A 16,901-nucleotide genomic window follows, 5' to 3' on the forward strand; every position below is an offset into this window, starting at 1 on the left:
AGCTCAACCTTTAGAGGAAAACTTCCTCAACTTATTGTCTTGAAACTTATAAACTTATTTATGTCCAAAGTTATTTTCCCTCTCTTCTTCCTGTTAAAATGTAAAGGGTGTCTCCTGTGCTCTGGATCCCATCCCAGCTTATTCAGAATGGTGGTAATTACAACAAACAATATCCAACTTACAGTAGCCTAACCAATGAGGACGGCCATTATCTCACAAAACAAGACTTGTGTCATCATAGACACAAGTGCTTTCCATATTCTATTCTATCATTCTCAGAATGTTGGTACTGTTGTTCCTCATGGTGACAAGATAGCTGCAGCAGTACCAGGCATCATACGCACACAACCACATCCAGCAAAGAAGGGTTGTGCTTTCTCCCATGTGTCTCTTTTTATTAGGAAAACTTCTAGAAGTGCTCACTCCCCCTTCCTACAAGGTCCTACTGGCTGCAAGGGGACATTGAAAAAACAAGTATTTAGGGGCCAGCCCCATGGCTGAGTAGTTAAGTTCACATGCTCCACTTTGGCAACCGAGGGTTTCCCAGTTCAGATCCTGGGCACGGACCTACACACTGCTCATCAAGCCATGCTGTGGCAGTGTCCCGCATAAAAGAACTAGAATGACCTGCAACTAGGATATACAACTGTGTACTAGGGCTTTGGGGAGGAAAAAAAAAGAGGAAGATTGGCAACAGATATTAGCTCAGGGCCAATCTTCCAAAAAAAAGAGAAAAAAATATCTAGCAGTTTCCTTTCTCAGTGGGGAAGCTCTGCCAGCAAGGAATAATGGGCATCATAGAAGAATGATTGTGGGGTGGCTATTAGTAGAACTGGCCACGTATCTCACCTTTCCCCCCATCCTCATGGAGGGTCTCCTTTTTTCCTGTGTATTCCATCTCTCCCAAACTAGCTCTCCTTGCCCTCAGTATTTAACTGTGTAAAAGTCTCTCCAATCTTTAAAAAGGCTGGCTTTCCCAGTACAAATAATGTCCTTTCTACATCCTGCCCTTTAAACTTACTGACACCCCTTCCTTATCTCCCCTTTCTTCAACCCATTGCCATCTGACTTTCACACAGAAGATCCCACCAAAACCCCTCTTGCCAAGTTGATAATTACCTCTATGTTGCTAAAAACAGTGGACATTTAAAAATCTTATTATTTTGAAGCAACAGCAGCATTGAACATGGCTCCTGCTTCTTTCTTCTCAAAACTCTCTAACCTTGGCTTCTTTGGAACTACACTCTCCCATTTTCCTCCACACACAGTCCCCTCCTCCCTTTCTTGAGTTTCCTTTACTGGCTTATACTTTTCTATACAACGCTGTAGATGTTGGAGGTCTTAAAACATCAGTCCTATACTCTTGTCTCACCTCACTTTGCACACTCCATAAGTGGTAGCATCCTCCAGAGTCTCAATTATCCTCTGTATGTAGAGAACTCTCAAATTCCTATCTCTAGGTAAGAACTGTTTTCTGAGCTCCAAACCAATATCTACTTGCCTTCTTAACGTCTCCACTCTAATATCTCTCCAGCTCTCCAAACACACATCTGATATTGAACTCACCTCATGCACTCCTCCCCTCCAGCCTGCTCTTCCTTCAATGTTCCCTATCTCAGTATCACCTTCTACACAATTTCTCAAGACAGAAACCCAAGATCTCTTCTTGACTCCTTCCTCAAATTCCAAATCTAAACAATCAACAAAATCTATTGGGTCTGCTTCCAAAATATCAAAAGTATCCACTTCTGCATCTCCCTTCATGGACAATAGCCTCTTAACCAGTCTCTTCACATGCACCATTTCACTTCCAATCCAATCCATGGACATTACAGCATAGCTGCATACTAAAAGCACAAATCTAGGGGCTGGCCCAGTGGTGTAGCGGTTAAGTTTGTGTGCTCTGCTTCGGTAGCTGGCAGTTCACTGGTTTGGATCCTGGGCCTAGACCTACGCGCTACTTATCAAGCCATGCTGTGGCAGGTGTCCCATATATAAAGTAGAGGACGATGGGCATGGATGTTAGCTCAGGGCCAGTCTTCCTCAAAGAAACAAAAACAATACAACATAAAAACTCAACTCTAACACGTAACTCCTCTGTTTAAAATTCTTCAACGGCTCCCTACAATTCTTAGAAAAATGTCTGAGGGGGCTGGCCCTGTGGCTGAGTTGTTAAGTCTGCGTGCTCTGCTTCGGCGGCCCAGGGCTTTGCTGATTCGGATTCTGGGCGCAGACATGGCACCGCTCCTCAAGCCATGCTGAGGCGGCGTGCCACATAGCACAACCGCAGGCACTCACAACTAAAATATACAGCTACGTACTGGGGGGCTCTGGGGAGAAGAAAGAAGAAGGAGAAGGAGACGGAGATGGAGACGAAGACGAAGACAAAGACGAAGACGAAGACGAAGAAAAAGATTGGCAACACTTGTTAGCTCAGGTGCCAATATTAAAAAAAAAAAATTCTGAAATCTTTAACATGACTTCCAAGGCGCTCTCTGATCTAATCCTTGCCTGTCTTTCCAGTCTCATTTGTACTACACTCCCCTTTCTATGTTCTAGCCACAATGGACATTTTTCAGTTCTTCAAGTGTACTGTTCTAACTTGCTTCAGAGCCTTCACACTGCTGTTTCCTCTACCTAGAATAGTCTTCTCTTTCACCTAGCTAGATTTCTCCTGACATGTCATTTTCTCAGGAAGGGCTTTTCTTTCTTTTTTTTAAAGATTGGCACCTGAGCTAACCTCTGTTGCCAATCTTCTTTTTTCTTCTTCTTCTTCCCAAAGGCCCCCAGTACATAGTTGTATATTCTAGCTGTGAGCACCTCTGGTTGTGCTATGTGAGATGCTGCCTCAGCATGGCTTGGTGAGCGGTGCCATATCTGCGCTCAGGATCCGAACTGGTGAAACGCTGGGCCCCAGAAGCAGAGCGTGAGAACTTAACCACTCAGCCATGGGGCCGGCCCCAGGAAGGGCTTTTCTAACCCTGCTATCCACGTTTGGTCACATCATCACACTTCTGAAGCTCTCAGAATTTCCCCTTTTGTGACATTCATCACGGCTCACAATCACTTGTTCAATGTCTGCCTTCCTCGCCTTACCACTGCCAGGTACAATGTCTAGCTCATAGTAGACGAGCAGTAAACATTTGATGAATGAACGAAAGGCTATGAATAATTCTTATAATATTTAACTCCAACATTAGGAATAACACATTGCTCTACTGAAAGAATTTATGGGTTGATTGAATTTTAAGAAATGTATTTAAAGTTGATGTTGAGGGCTGGCCTGGTTGCATAGCGGTTAAGTCTGTGTTCTCCACTTCAGTGGCCCGGGGTTTGCTGTTTGGATCCTGGGCACAGACCCATGCACTGCTTATCAAGCCATGTGGTGGCAGCAGCCCACACATAAAGTAGAGGAAGATGGTTACAGATGTTAGCTCAGGGCCAACCTTCCTCAACAAAATAAAAAATAAAGTTGATGTTGAAGATCAGCTCTTAAGTCTTCCTGAGGCATGGTGTCCTATATACACAGCAACTGTCTGTAATCAGCGTTATGTTTCAGTTTATAATAACACTATAGGAGAGACCTGATTAGAAAAAAGTAAATAAAAATTGGAGTGCAATCTGTTAGCTATTTTTTGGTTAAATATTTGTAGGAAAGTGGTATTTTCTGATGTAGCACTTCCTCTGTCCTGCAAATTGTCAAATGGCTGTACTGCTGGAATGGAAATTTAATTGTTGTAGGTTGTCTAACAGCAAATGTAACTTTAAATAAACCAGACAAGCCTTTAGTAATAGTTATTAGAGACCACGTTAATTTCATGAAAGTATTAAATATGGATCAGTTTTCATTTTAATGGCAACCAACCACAAGTGCCAGTCTTGATTATACAACATGCTTGCATAAAACTGTAAACAAAATCATTCTTCATCTCTTTTGTTTACCATGGAAAGTAGCTGGAAAATAAATCATTATCTATTCTCCGCTTTTGAGTTACTTTAGAGGGCAGCTGTGGCAATAACATAGCTAAGCGTTTGAGGTTTTGGAACGACTAGGACCAATGACTAGAAAATTGCTTAAAGCCTGCCTTCTACCAATACCTCCCTCAGCTACGTGTGCTGTATGGCACCACAGAAGGGGACTGTTGTGATCTTTACCCTCTCTTTTCTTCAAGGTTGGGCTGATAAATTAAGTTCAATAGAAATCAAAGCCTCGCAGTAAATCCCCACAAAGCCCATTTACTTCCATACCGACAGACACTCAACCCTATCACACAATGGCCACTCATCATAATAAAGAATTACATCGTGCCCCATTAAGACAGGGTTCCACTCAGAGCAGGGATGATTTCCTCCACCTTTAAGGTCTCAGTGAGGTCGAGGATGGCATCTCTCGGTTAGTGAGCGCCACATCTTCTCTTCCCCTTTATAGATTGCGAAGTGGCTCTCACTGCTGACCCTCTTTTGCCGTGTCCCGGAAACCACAGTTACATTTTCCACAATTATGAAGGCCAACAAGCCTCAGACAACTACAATTCCCGTCATGCCTCATGAAGGTACTGCCAACACGCCTTAGCGGTTAGTCATCCTTCCCACTGCCTCCTTCCACTTCCGGGACTGCAGGGCCTGAGCCCCAGCGGGCGCGCGCACGCACCGATTTGCCAACGAGACGAGGGTCTCGGGCGCGGCGCGGACGGCGACGTGTGGCGTCACGTGACGCGGGGCGCGCCTCGCTCGCGCGCTTGCGCGTGTGCCAGGGGGCCGTTGACGGGCTTGCGCGCTAGTGCAGAGCCAGAGGCGGGGGGCGGACCGGCCGGGGCTGCGGGGGCCGCGGGGCCCTACGAAGGGGAGGGCGGGGCCACCTTCGGGACCGCAGCGACAACACCCGGAGCGAGCGCCTGGGCCCGAGAGGAGCGATGCTGTGGTTCCAGGGCGCCATTCCGGCCGCCATTGCGTCGGCCAAAAGGAGCGGCTCGGTCTTCGTGGTGTTCGTGGCAGGTGAAGGGGCGAGGGCCTGAGATGTGGCCGGGACACCCCCTTCGGCCTCCCTCCAACCCCAGGGGCCCCAGCCTTTCCTCCGTGCCCCAAGAGCCCCGGGCTTCCCCTCCTTGGCATCTCAGCGCCTCCCGCGTCTGTTTGGGGCACACCGGGCCTGGCCCCACCACCCGCTTCTCCTGGCACCCGGACCGGAGGCGCGTCTCGGCCTCGCCCCCAAAGCCCGCTGGGCCCCGCCGACACCTCTGCGCGGGCGACGGGACGCGTCAGGCAGGCCCGCGCCTCCCCCCGCGCTGGAGGCGTTGGCGCAGACAGACCCCCACGGCCCTCCCCGGGTGCCCCCTTTCGCGCTCTGTCCCCGAGGACCCCCTTCCGGATGTCTTAACGCCCCTGTGGTTCCTGGTGCTTAGGTGGGCATATGGACAGGCTATTAGACAGGCGGTTGGGTTCGTAAATAGTTGTGGACAGTCAGGAAGAAAGCTGTGTCATCGGTAAGCAACAAAGAGAAACCATCTGATGGTCACGGTTACTAGGGTTCCTGTGTCCCTGAAACGCAAACTCTAGCTTTATATAGGTTTGATTTTTTTTTTTTTTTTGATAGCGGGGTGGTGAGTCTAATGTGGCATAACTGCTTTCTTGCAAATTGATTTTGTAACCATTCGTTTAGAAGCAGACGTTCAGTCTTTGGTTCTTTTTGTTGTCTTCCTAGTCTAATATCCATGGTTTCGAGGACGTGTACTACCCTATGTTGCTCTGAGTTATTTGGCTCCGTATTTTATTACTCCCTATTTTATTATTGAGATCTAGATTTACAGTAAACCCATGCCCCTGCGGTTTGGATGATTCTCAATACATGAACCAAATTAGTGTTTGTGACTACTGTTAATTTTAGGTGTATTATTTCAACGATTTGTGTTGAATAACGGTTTACTCATTATTGACTCGTGATTCTTGCGAGACTAGATAATAGCTGGGTAACTTTACGCACTGCAGTGAAGAACAAGTTCCTGAAATATGTTTCACTTAACATTAAATTTGAAATTTATAATTGTTATGCTGAATTTTTAGCCCAATAAGGTTAATTAGAAGAGGTTGAGTAGTGTAGATTCTTTATGCTGTTTTAGCGATATATTTCACATAAATAAATAACTGACGTAATCCTGTAGGGAAAAAAAGTGGATTGAAGAGAAAAGGAAAACTAAGTGATAATTACTATGGTTGTTAAGAGTACAATAATAGTTTTATGACATTTTAAGTTATTTTTTCACGTAAAATCTCAATTGATCCTTGTGGTAGTAGAACAGGTTTTATTATTCCTATTTTATAGACGGGGAAACTTACGTCCATAATGGTTAAGTAATATGCATCAGGGTCACAGAAAGGATTTGCATTTTGTCCTGACAAATTTTCTTTAGCAGCTTCAAAAAGTGTCCTTTTGGTTTCTTAAGAAAAAACTGAACAATTGTAGACTTTATGTAATTATTGAAATTGGTGTGGAAATCAGGAAATCTATGGTTATGGTAGTCATATTTTTAAACAAAAAACACATTTGATGGTGTCCAAATGTTCCTGGAAGGCACTCTTGGGCTAATGAGTTAATTCGAGTGAAGAAATGCTAGATTTAACTAGGAAACATTAGGAAACCCATTTGGAAAGAGTAGTGCTAATTATTACAATAGTAAAATAAAGTTACAAGTCTTTGGGGGTTTGTGTGGATATATATATTCTTCAATTAACTTTTTACAGATGAACACGTATTACATGCTTTTAGAATACTGACGACTTTGGTGAATGTGTCCAGGTAGACTGTTAGCAGTCTGTCAAAGGAGTCTGTCCCTTGACCTGTTCGTAATACTTTCTAGAGCTTTAGGAAGTTAATCTCCAGGGCTAGGAAGGATTAGTGTCACTCCAGGAATGTGTAGACAGGGGAGTTATGAAACGACAACACTTACAGGTTGTCTAGAGCATTGTTCATAACTTTTAAGAATACGGCTAGAACTCGTGATTTTCATAGATCTGAGACTTCAACAGGAAGATATCAACTTAGTGGAAAATTTAAGAGATTTTTATAGCTGGAAGGAGTGGTCTTTAAGGATATACTTTGGTTCCTATAACTGCTCAAGCAGGAAACATTTTAGGTGAGTTGTTTATATTAGTGAGTTTTTCATGAATGAATTGAGGAATATCTTAGGATTGATGTTAGGAGACTGGAGAGATGACTGTTAGTTCAGCCAACAAATTCACAAGAATTTTCAAAGTATTATAGCTATGTAAATTGAAAGAAAGAAAACTGAGGAAATTTGGATCGTGTTCTTGGGAAGGAAGAATAATCTGTTGAGAATCCTAAACCAAAGGTTTCAGTTCCCTGACTAGTGTTGCTAGTGGGCTAAAATTTCCTTGACAGACACTGTTTACTACTTTTTTTGGTTAAAATAGACCACAAAAGCCTTGAGCTTGTATCAGTGGAGGTTTTCTAGGTTGGAATTACTGGCTGTTCTAGGGTCTGCACCTCTTTGCTTCTGAGTTTGTACTGTTCTCTTTAAGTGCTTTTGCTTTGCCTACTGCTGATGCTACCAAAGATATGTTTTCTCCTAAAACTCTGAGGCCCGCCTGAGTCCATAGCATAGGTTGTAATTTGATTAAAAATAAGAAACTAAAGATACTGAATTTGGCAAGTAATAATCCCACTCAGTAGTGTTAAGATGGCTCACATTGAGCCTTACACCTCTGTTAGTCAAGGAGCTGCTGCTGCTGCCACTAGGCTAAGTCACGGGCAGACGTTACTAATGGGGATGTGACATTTGGTACTCCAACCACATGGTACAACATAGGTGAGGGAGTGAAAATCATCAGCCTTAGAAGTAGCAGATCCATATTTTCAGCTACCTACTTGACATCCCTGCTTGGATGCCTCAGGATTCTTCAGCCTAAAAGTATTATTTACTGCCTGAACCTGTTTTTCTCCCCCAGTGTTCTGCATCTAGGTAAATGGCACCACCTTACACCCATTTGGATAAACCTCAAGCGTGGGTGTCATTTTTGACTCTTAACTCTTCATTCTCAACTTATACTCCCTATTGTTCATGATACTCCCAACCACACAGGCCTTTCCCTACACATAAATTTCTTTTGCTTAGCAGACTCTTCTGGCTCTTGACGTGGCTCACCTCTTTCATCTTTTAGGTCTTACCTTAAATATCACCTCAGACAGGTCCTCCCTGACCAATCTAAAGAGGCCTCTTATTTTCTCTCATAGCTCTGTTCTTTTTTTCTTTTTTGAGGAAGACTAGCCCTGAGCTAAGTACTGCCAATCCTCCTCTTTTTGCTGAGGAATACTGGCCCTGAGCTAACATCCAGGCCCATCTTCCTCTACTTTATATGTGGGATGCCTACCACAGCATGGCTTTTGCCAAGCAGTGCCATGTCCACACCCGGGATCTGAACAGGCAAACCCCAGGTTGCTGAGAAGTGGAACGTGGGAACTTAACCTCTGTGCCACTGGGCCGGCCCCACTGTTCTTTTTTTTTTTTTTTTTTTTTTACAGCATTATTATTGTAATTGTTTATAGTTGCTTACTAAACAAGTGCATTTTTTTGTTCCATTAGATTTTAAGCTCCACTGAAGGCAGACAATGTCTCATTTGTTTTATATTTACAATTGGCTCTCCTTATCCGCAGATGGAAAACTCATGGATGTGGCTGGAGGGCAACAGACGGGACAGATGGGACTGTATTCATTATACTAGGTCATTTTATATAAGCAACTTGAGCACTTCCGGATTTTGGTATCCATAGGGGTTCTTGCAGCCAATCCCCCTGCAGATTTTGAGGGATGACTATAGTTTATAGCCCAGTGCCTAGCACAAAGTAAATAGGGAATAAAATAGTGAATGTATGAAAGAAAGAATGAATAAAAAGGATCCCTTATGCCTCACAGCCTTCTCTAAGAAGTGTTTGTAGTAAGAACATTCCCATATAGCTGTTTTCTCCATTGATAATTTTGTCATTTACTTGGAATTTTGTAGCTCTCCGCACCCAGTAGTGTCTGAAGACGTGCTCAGATCTCACTCTGCAAATGATAGTTTTGCCGTCTGCTTCTTCACTATCTAGGAGTCTGCTAATGAGCATTCTTTTTGGTCTTGGTCTGTGGATGCATTCTAGTCCTTGTTTACTTTTCCGTGGCCAGATTTCTCAAGCCCCTATTCCTGATATTCCTGGATCTTGTCTTACACAAAATATACTCGAAGGTGCAGCATTAGTCAAGTATTGTAGGCATGTGAAGGTACTTATTATACCAGAAATTTAGCTGTTCATTCTACAAAATGCTTGTAGAGAGCCTCCTATATACCAGGTACTTACTTACTGTATGCCAGGTTCTGTTGTAAACATTTGAGTTATGTTAATAAATAAAAAGGAAAACAATCCTTGCCCTCATGAAGCCTGCATTCTGATGGAGGAAGACAAACAACAAACAGTAACCATAATAAGTAAAACAGTCTATTAGAAGGTGATAAATATTACAGAAAAAAGAGCAGGAAATAAGGGAGCTTTGGGAATATCTGAAGGGTGTAATTTTAAAGTGGTGATTACAGAAGGCTTTCTTTTGTCTTTTTTTGGGTGGGTGGGGGGGAGAGGTGGGGAAGATTGGCCCTGAGCTAACATCTGTGCCAGTCTTCCTCTCTTTTGTATGTGGGATGCCACCACAGCATGGCTTGATGAGTGGTGTGTAGGTCCACACCCAGGACCCGAACCCATGAACCCCAGACCACCGAAGCAGAGCATGCAGACTTAACCACTGTGCTGCTGGGTCAGCCCCAAGGGAAGTCTTTATTGAGAAGATATTATTTGAGTGAAGACTTAAGGGAGTTGAGAGTTAACCATGTAGATATCTGGGGAAGATCATTCCAGGTAGAGGAAACAACTAGTACAAAGACCTTAAAGCAAGAGTGTCTTTTGTATTTGAGGAATAGAAAGGAAAGGAATAGCAAGAAAGTAAAAGGAAATGAGGTCAGAGAGGTAACTAGACACTTGAGTCCATTTGTAAGGACTTTGGCTTTTACTTTGAGGGAAATAGGGAGCCGTTGTAGGATTTTGAGCTGAGGCTTGATGTGATCTGACTCTTTAAAGAAAGTTACTGTGTTAAGACTAGGCTGAGCAGGGGGACCAGTTAGGTGGCTATTGTAATTCTCTAGGTGAGATGTGGTAGCTTAAATCAGGGTGGTAGCAGTGAAAGTGGTAAGAAATAGTTAAATTCTGGATATATTTTGGAGATAGAGTCAACTGCAGTCAAGGATAAGTAAACTTTTTGGCCTGGGCACTGAAAGGATGGAGTTAGCATAAACAGATAACTGAGATGGCAAAAGTGAAGGGAGGATTAAATTGGGAAGGACAGCACACACGGCAAGAAAGCAGCTTACAAAAGAGAAGGTATGGGGCCGGCCCAGTGGCATAGTGGTTAGATTCACACGCTCCACTTTAACCGCCTGGGGTTCACAGGTTTGGATCCCACGTATGGACCTACACATCACTCATCAAGCCATGCTATGGTGGCATCCCACATACAAAATAGAGGAAGATTGCCACTGACGTTAGTTCAGGGCGAATCTTCCTCAACCTCCCCCCCACAAAAAATGTAGGTATAGAATGATCTCATTTTTGTAAAACAAAAAATGTGACTTGAAAGCTTTTTTATCCATAAGTTGGCAAAGGTTGCTCACCTTTGAGAAAGCACTTAGCTCTGCCAACCTCAGAAATGTTTCTCAATCACTTAATCAGGTAAGTTTCCCTCTGCCCACTAATAAGTGGTTATGTCAAAGTCTAGATGTTACAGATCTAAAATGGAAACAATCTCTTCATAGGTGTAACTTTTAAAACAATTTGTCATTGAAATATGACATATAGTATATTAAGTGAAATATGTTAAGTGAACAGCTCAGTGAATTTTTTATTTTTTTGTTTTTATTTGTTTCCTTTTTCTCCCCAAATACATAGTTGTGTATTCTTAGTTGTGGGTCCTTCTAATTGTGGTATGTGGGACGCTGCCTCAGTGTGGCTCGATGAGCGGTGCCATGTCCACGCCCAGGATTCAAACCAACGAAACCCTGGGCCGCCTGCAGCGGAGCATGTGAACTTAACCACTTAGCCACGGGGCTGGCCCCTCAGTGAATTTTTATATATGATGAGTACACCTGTGTAATTGTCATCCAGGAAAGATATAAACATTTCCAGCACCCCAGAAGGCTCCTTCATGCTGTTTCCCAATCAGTAGCACTTCCACCAAGGTAGCCACTACACTGAATTCTGTCACCATAGATTAGTTTTGGATCAGCATAACTTTTATAATTAGCCTAACTATAATAAAAGGCAAGTCAAAACTGCAAACAGAATTGCACCTGCCTCTCTCTACCTTGGAGGAATGCTGGAGAATAAATGCTGTGGTGTGGAGGTCCTTGAACTCAATAGAAAGATGCTACATAAACGAAGAGTATTGTCCATTTATTTTCTAAAACCATATGTACAAAAGCCGCAATAGTTACTGTACATTTCTACCCGTCACCTCCAATTATTGTAATACTATTTGCATCATAATTTAGATGTCTTTTAGAAAATACTTTGTATAATGTAAATAGCAGTATTTTGTTTTTCATTGCTTTTTATTATGTTAATGCGTGTAGTCACACTTTTCATTTTATGGAAGAATTCAGTTTTCAAATTTGGTAGAAAATAGTATTTGTGGGATTGTATTTTACTTGAAGTTCCAGATTTCCAGGGGGAAAGAATCAGTGGATACTGGCCTTATAAGAATCCTTGAAATGTTTTATAGGTGATGATGAGCAGTCAACACAGATGGCTGCAAGTTGGGAAGATGAGAAAGTGAGAGAAGCATCTTCAAACAGTTTTGTTGCTATTAAAATCGATACCAAAAGGTTTGCTTATGTTTTAATCTTTCATTTTTTAAAAATATTATAACCATAGTCTTTGGTTGTGATTTATGGTGATACTCTTAGTCTATAAGAATATTGATTTTTGTCTAAGGCATATTGGGGACTTAAATTCTGATTGACGTTTTCCAAATTCATCATTATATCTTGTTGAAAAAGCTAAGTTCCCCTAGTCTACTAAGCAGCTATGTGACGTGTACCAAGAATGCAAAAGAACTGTGATCCTCAGCTTCTAAGAACTTGGAAGTAACTGTAAATCATCTATTGAATATCTCTGAAAGATTGACCACTGTTTTGGATCCTATTTTTGGGAATGGGGCCATTTGATTGAGTAGGAGTGAGGACCCTTATAAGTCCCTCATAATACCTGATGTCCACAAGTCTATTTTATTTGTTAATCCACCCCTGCTTTCCCCTTTAAAATTTTTCTTTTAGTATAGAACGTTTCACACATATATAAAAGTCACGGAATAGAATAATGAACCCCCATGAGCTTTTCACCTACTTTGATAATTATCAACTCGTGGTCAGTCTTGTTTCATCTATGTCCCCACACATTTCCACTCATCCTATATAATTTTGAAACAGATCTCAGTCATCAAACCACTTCATCTATAAATATTTTAGTATGTCTCTCTGAAAGGTAAGGATTCTTAATTTTTTTTTTTAAAGATTTTATTTTTCCTTTTTCTCCCCAAAGCCCCCCGGTACATTGTTGTATATTTTTAGTTGTGGGTCCTTCTAGTCGTGGCAGGATTCTTAATTTTTTTGACATAATGGTAATACCTCAAAAACAAATTAATAGTAATTCCCAAATATCAAATATCTACCAAGTGTTCAAATTTTCAATCATCTCATCAATGTCATAGTTTTATTATTAATTTAATTTATTAATTTATTACACATTGTGATGCACTAATCTCTCTCAAGTCTCTTTTAGTCTGTAGGCTTCCCCTGTATATCTCTCTCTCTGTCTTTTTCTTGTGTAATTTAGTTTTTAAAGAAACAAGGTCATTTATTCTGTAGTTTCCTGCAGCATGGATTTTGTTGACTGCAGCCCTTTTAGTGTCATTTAATTTTCTGGTGGATTTAAGTTAGATTTTTTCCCCCCTCAAGACTACTTCATAGATGGTGGTATGTCTTCCATTCTTCTGTTAGAAAGCAGCACGTGGTGCCCTGTTGTCTCTCTTTATGATGTTAGCAGCAGCCATCAGTGGTCAATGCCTAGAAACATAGTTCATTAGCAGTTGCATTGTGGTATTACTATCCTTTTGGTATTAGTAGTATCAATGAATAATGTTTGAAAATTTACCTGTGTTTGTAAACTTTTATTTAAAAATTTTCAATATTAACGAAACACCATAAAGCAAATCATAGTACAGTCTGCCTCACAACAGCTAATGAATTATGTGTCTATTGAGCTGTAATAGTTTTTAAAAAATAATCTATTATTTTGATGTATATCATATCATTAAATTGTCCATTGTCCTCCAGAAGCACCTCTTAGAGTCAGTAATGGCTGGAGGAATGTAGGGGTTTATTGGAGATGTGGGAAGAAATGAAGATTTCAGAATTCTTGAGATTAATTATATACAGACTAATTTATCTAGCATTTTTTTTTTTTTGAGGAAGATTAGCCCTGAGCTAACATCTGCCACTAATCCTCCTCTTTTTGCTGAGGAAGACTCGCCCTGAGCTAACATCCATGCCCGTCTTCCTCTACTTTATATGTGGGATGCTTGCCACAGCATGGCTTGACAAGTGGTGTGTGGGTCCGCACCTGGAATCTGAACTGGTGAACCCCAAACCGCTGAAGCGGAACATGTGAACTTAACTGCTGTGCCACTGGGCTGGCCCCTGTTTTTTTGTTTTTTGTTTTTTAAGGGGCAGATCTCTATGCTTATGGGAATGATGACTTTTTTTGTTTTTTAAGATTGGCCCAGAGCTAACATCTGTTGCTGATCCTTTTTTTTTTCTTCTTCTCCCCAAAGGCCCCCAGTGCATAGTTGTATATTCTAGTTGTAGGTCTTTCTAATTCTGCGATGTGTGACGCTGCCTCAACATGGCTTGATGAGCGGTGCTAGGTCCACACTCAGGATCTGAACCAGTGAAACCCTGGGCTGCCGAAGTGGAGCACGTGAACTTAACCACTTGGCCACAGGGCCAGCCCCTATCTAGCATTTTACAAATGAAATTTCTGTTGGCAGATACAGGGATACCTGTGTGTAGTGATGGTTGATATTTGTTTCATTATGGACTGCTTGCTGATAGAACCTAGTGTGTCTTTTGAATTATGAAAAGTAATTTTTATTTATTATACAATAATAATGGAATTACCTAATGTTCTAGGAACATTTTAGTGTATACTTATTTATGGAGAATAGCCTGCATTGAAAATAAATTGGTAGGAAACGCATCAAAAGTTTACAGATTATTTCTGAGAAGGTAGGATTCTTGGTAATTTTTTTCTTTATAATTTCCTATTATAGTTTTAGACATTTGTATGATAATTGTGCTTTATATTCTGGAAAAAATTAGACAAATTTCTCGTTCTTGGAAGCATTAATTTGATTCTTGGAATTACTCATGTACATTGGTCAGTGTGTCGTATTCGCATTATAGTATAAAGTCTCTCTCCCATTTGTGTCCCTAACCACCCCCGTTCCCTTCTCTGGAGGCAACCAAGTCAAGAAAATATATTTGTATTTGTTTTCCTCCCGTTTTTTACAAAAATGGTAACATTTTGATGTACTTTTTTGTACGTTTTATGGTTTGTATAATTAATCAGTTTTTATTGGTGGATATTTAAGTTGTTTTGAGTCCTTTGTTATTAAAAAGTAGTATCAATTGCACAAGTAAGTCATAGGCATTAGTATCTTCTTGTTACTTGTTAAGGTATAGTGTTCAGCTATACTTGCTGCTGAGGAAACAACATGGCAGATACTAACTTGATATTTAGCCACCAGATCCAGCTACCAGTTTGGGTTGCAAGAGCGAGTCACTCTTTAATCTGAAAATTATTAAACAAACCCAAAAAAGGTCTGTGAAATAAGAATTACATTTTTCTTCTTCCAGCTGGTGGCTATGAAAGGAGCTAGTAGTTTCAGAAAAAGTACTTGTAATTGGTATGGTCAATTTTTATAGAAACAACGTACTATTTGGGAGACGCTTGAATTCATCTAGTGATTTTCTGTTTGATTTTGTTTTACAGTGAAGCCTGCCTACAATTTTCACAAATCTGTATCCTTTCAATGAAGAATTGGTTTTATATATATATTTTGCTTGAGGATTTACCTTTCTTTTGGTTAATTCATGACCTTTAGAAATTGTTTTTATTTAGGAACTCATACATTCTTGTCTATGGAAACTTTATATTACTAAGTATCCTTTGAGACAATACATTGTAGCAAATAGGGTCATAGGGAGTTTTTTATTGGGAATATCTGGAAAGCAGTATGAAGCAGTTTGGTTGCAATGTTAGAAGTAGCTGGCAAAAGCAAGATAGATGTAAGTTATGATAGAGGGGAATGTAGTGGGTGTTCTCCACTCAAATGTGCAGTGTAAATAAACCTTAAATCAGTTCACATATCACATGTACTATAGGCATAATGATATGGTAGTTGAAATTATTTTGCAAACGTTAGCTGATTATATTGTGAAATTCACAAAAATGATTTGCTTTGTTATCAGAAGTGTTTCATAAAACTATTCCCTTATTTCCCATAAATTGTTAGACTTAATAAAACTGTACAGATCCTGTAGTATGTGTCCCATCCAGTTTCTTTATTGGAGACAGTGGAATTCCCTTGGAAGTAATAGCAGGAAGTGTTTCTGCAGATGAACTTGTTACCCGAATTCACAAAGTCCAGCAGGTGAGAAGGGACAGAATTGTTCTTTGTATAAACATGGGAAAATAATATGTCAGAAACTTAACATTGGAATGTTTTGAGAGCTGCTCTGTATATTCAGGAACTTGCCATGCCATTAAACTTAAAAGGTAGTGAATACTATCTTCCTTGACTAGTTTTGAAAATAGCATTATGAAGTTAGAGGTGCCCCTACCTAATACTTAATTGAATTCTTATTCTCCCTTCTCTTTTCATCCCTAGCTCAACCACATAATGCACATCTCTATTACTTTGTTGCAAGAGAGAGTTGCGGTCACATTAAGATCTCAGTATATTGCTTGACATGTTTTCATTTGCATCCCCTTTGGGCGAATGGCTAATATACCTTGTAACTTTTTTCCTTGGATTCTAATTTGAAGGAAAATCAACAGTGTGCTTTAAAAATCTGTTTATGCTCTTGTCACCTTGCAGTTGAATTCCATAGTGTGATTATGTCATGTTTAGGATCATACATTTTAGATTCATTTACTTAGTTTAGTACTTCTCGCTCCTGTAGAGTATAAATTGACTTATTGACATTTTGGTCTTATTGGCCATGGTAAATTTAGATTCTTATCTGTTAATTAAATTTCAATGTGTTTTCTCTCTAGATGCACTCATTAAAAGGTGAAACATCAGTGGCAAATGGCAGCCAGTCAGAAAGTTCAGTCTCTACTCTGTCCACCTCATTTGAACCTAACAACGTTTCTGAAAACTCTCAGTCCAGAAATGTAGAGCTTTGTGAGACACCACCCACTTCTCCAGATACAAAGTCAGATTCTGCAACAGGTAATTTTTAGTGTATCCTTTTGGGTAGTTGAAGTACTCCTTCACTTCATTTTAAAGGCCATGGATTAATATCCTTAAAAATAAAAATAGTGTATTTTTTTCCCCTCACATTCATTTAACTTAAAATTTAAGAGTTGTCTTAAGTGTATGTGTTTGTCATTTAGTGGCAGAAGAGGATAAAATCAGTGAATATGCCCTTCAAACTCAAATAGGCAACAGTCCAGAACAGTTGACTTGTAATTTCTGCTCATGTGCTGTGGTTTAAGGATTGTCGGTATGACACTTGGCAGTTT

General features: G+C 40.7%; 1 protein-coding gene across 1 annotated transcript; it reads left to right on the top strand.

The window, feature by feature from the left end:
- Positions 1-4,755: 4,755 nt before the first annotated feature.
- LOC124233831 (UBX domain-containing protein 4-like) lies at positions 4,756-16,634 on the top strand. The gene is made up of 5 exons (XM_046651078.1): positions 4,756-4,995; positions 11,815-11,917; positions 15,144-15,172; positions 15,686-15,804; positions 16,431-16,634. Exons 1-5 carry the CDS (start codon positions 4,914-4,916, stop codon positions 16,617-16,619), a joined length of 522 nt encoding a protein of 173 aa, XP_046507034.1. The 5' UTR covers positions 4,756-4,913; the 3' UTR covers positions 16,620-16,634.
- Positions 16,635-16,901: the final 267 nt, after the last annotated feature.

The sequence above is a fragment of the Equus quagga genome, unplaced genomic scaffold (genome assembly GCF_021613505.1).
Source record: "Equus quagga isolate Etosha38 unplaced genomic scaffold, UCLA_HA_Equagga_1.0 252_RagTag, whole genome shotgun sequence".
In the NCBI taxonomy this organism is placed as follows: domain Eukaryota; kingdom Metazoa; phylum Chordata; class Mammalia; order Perissodactyla; family Equidae; genus Equus; species Equus quagga.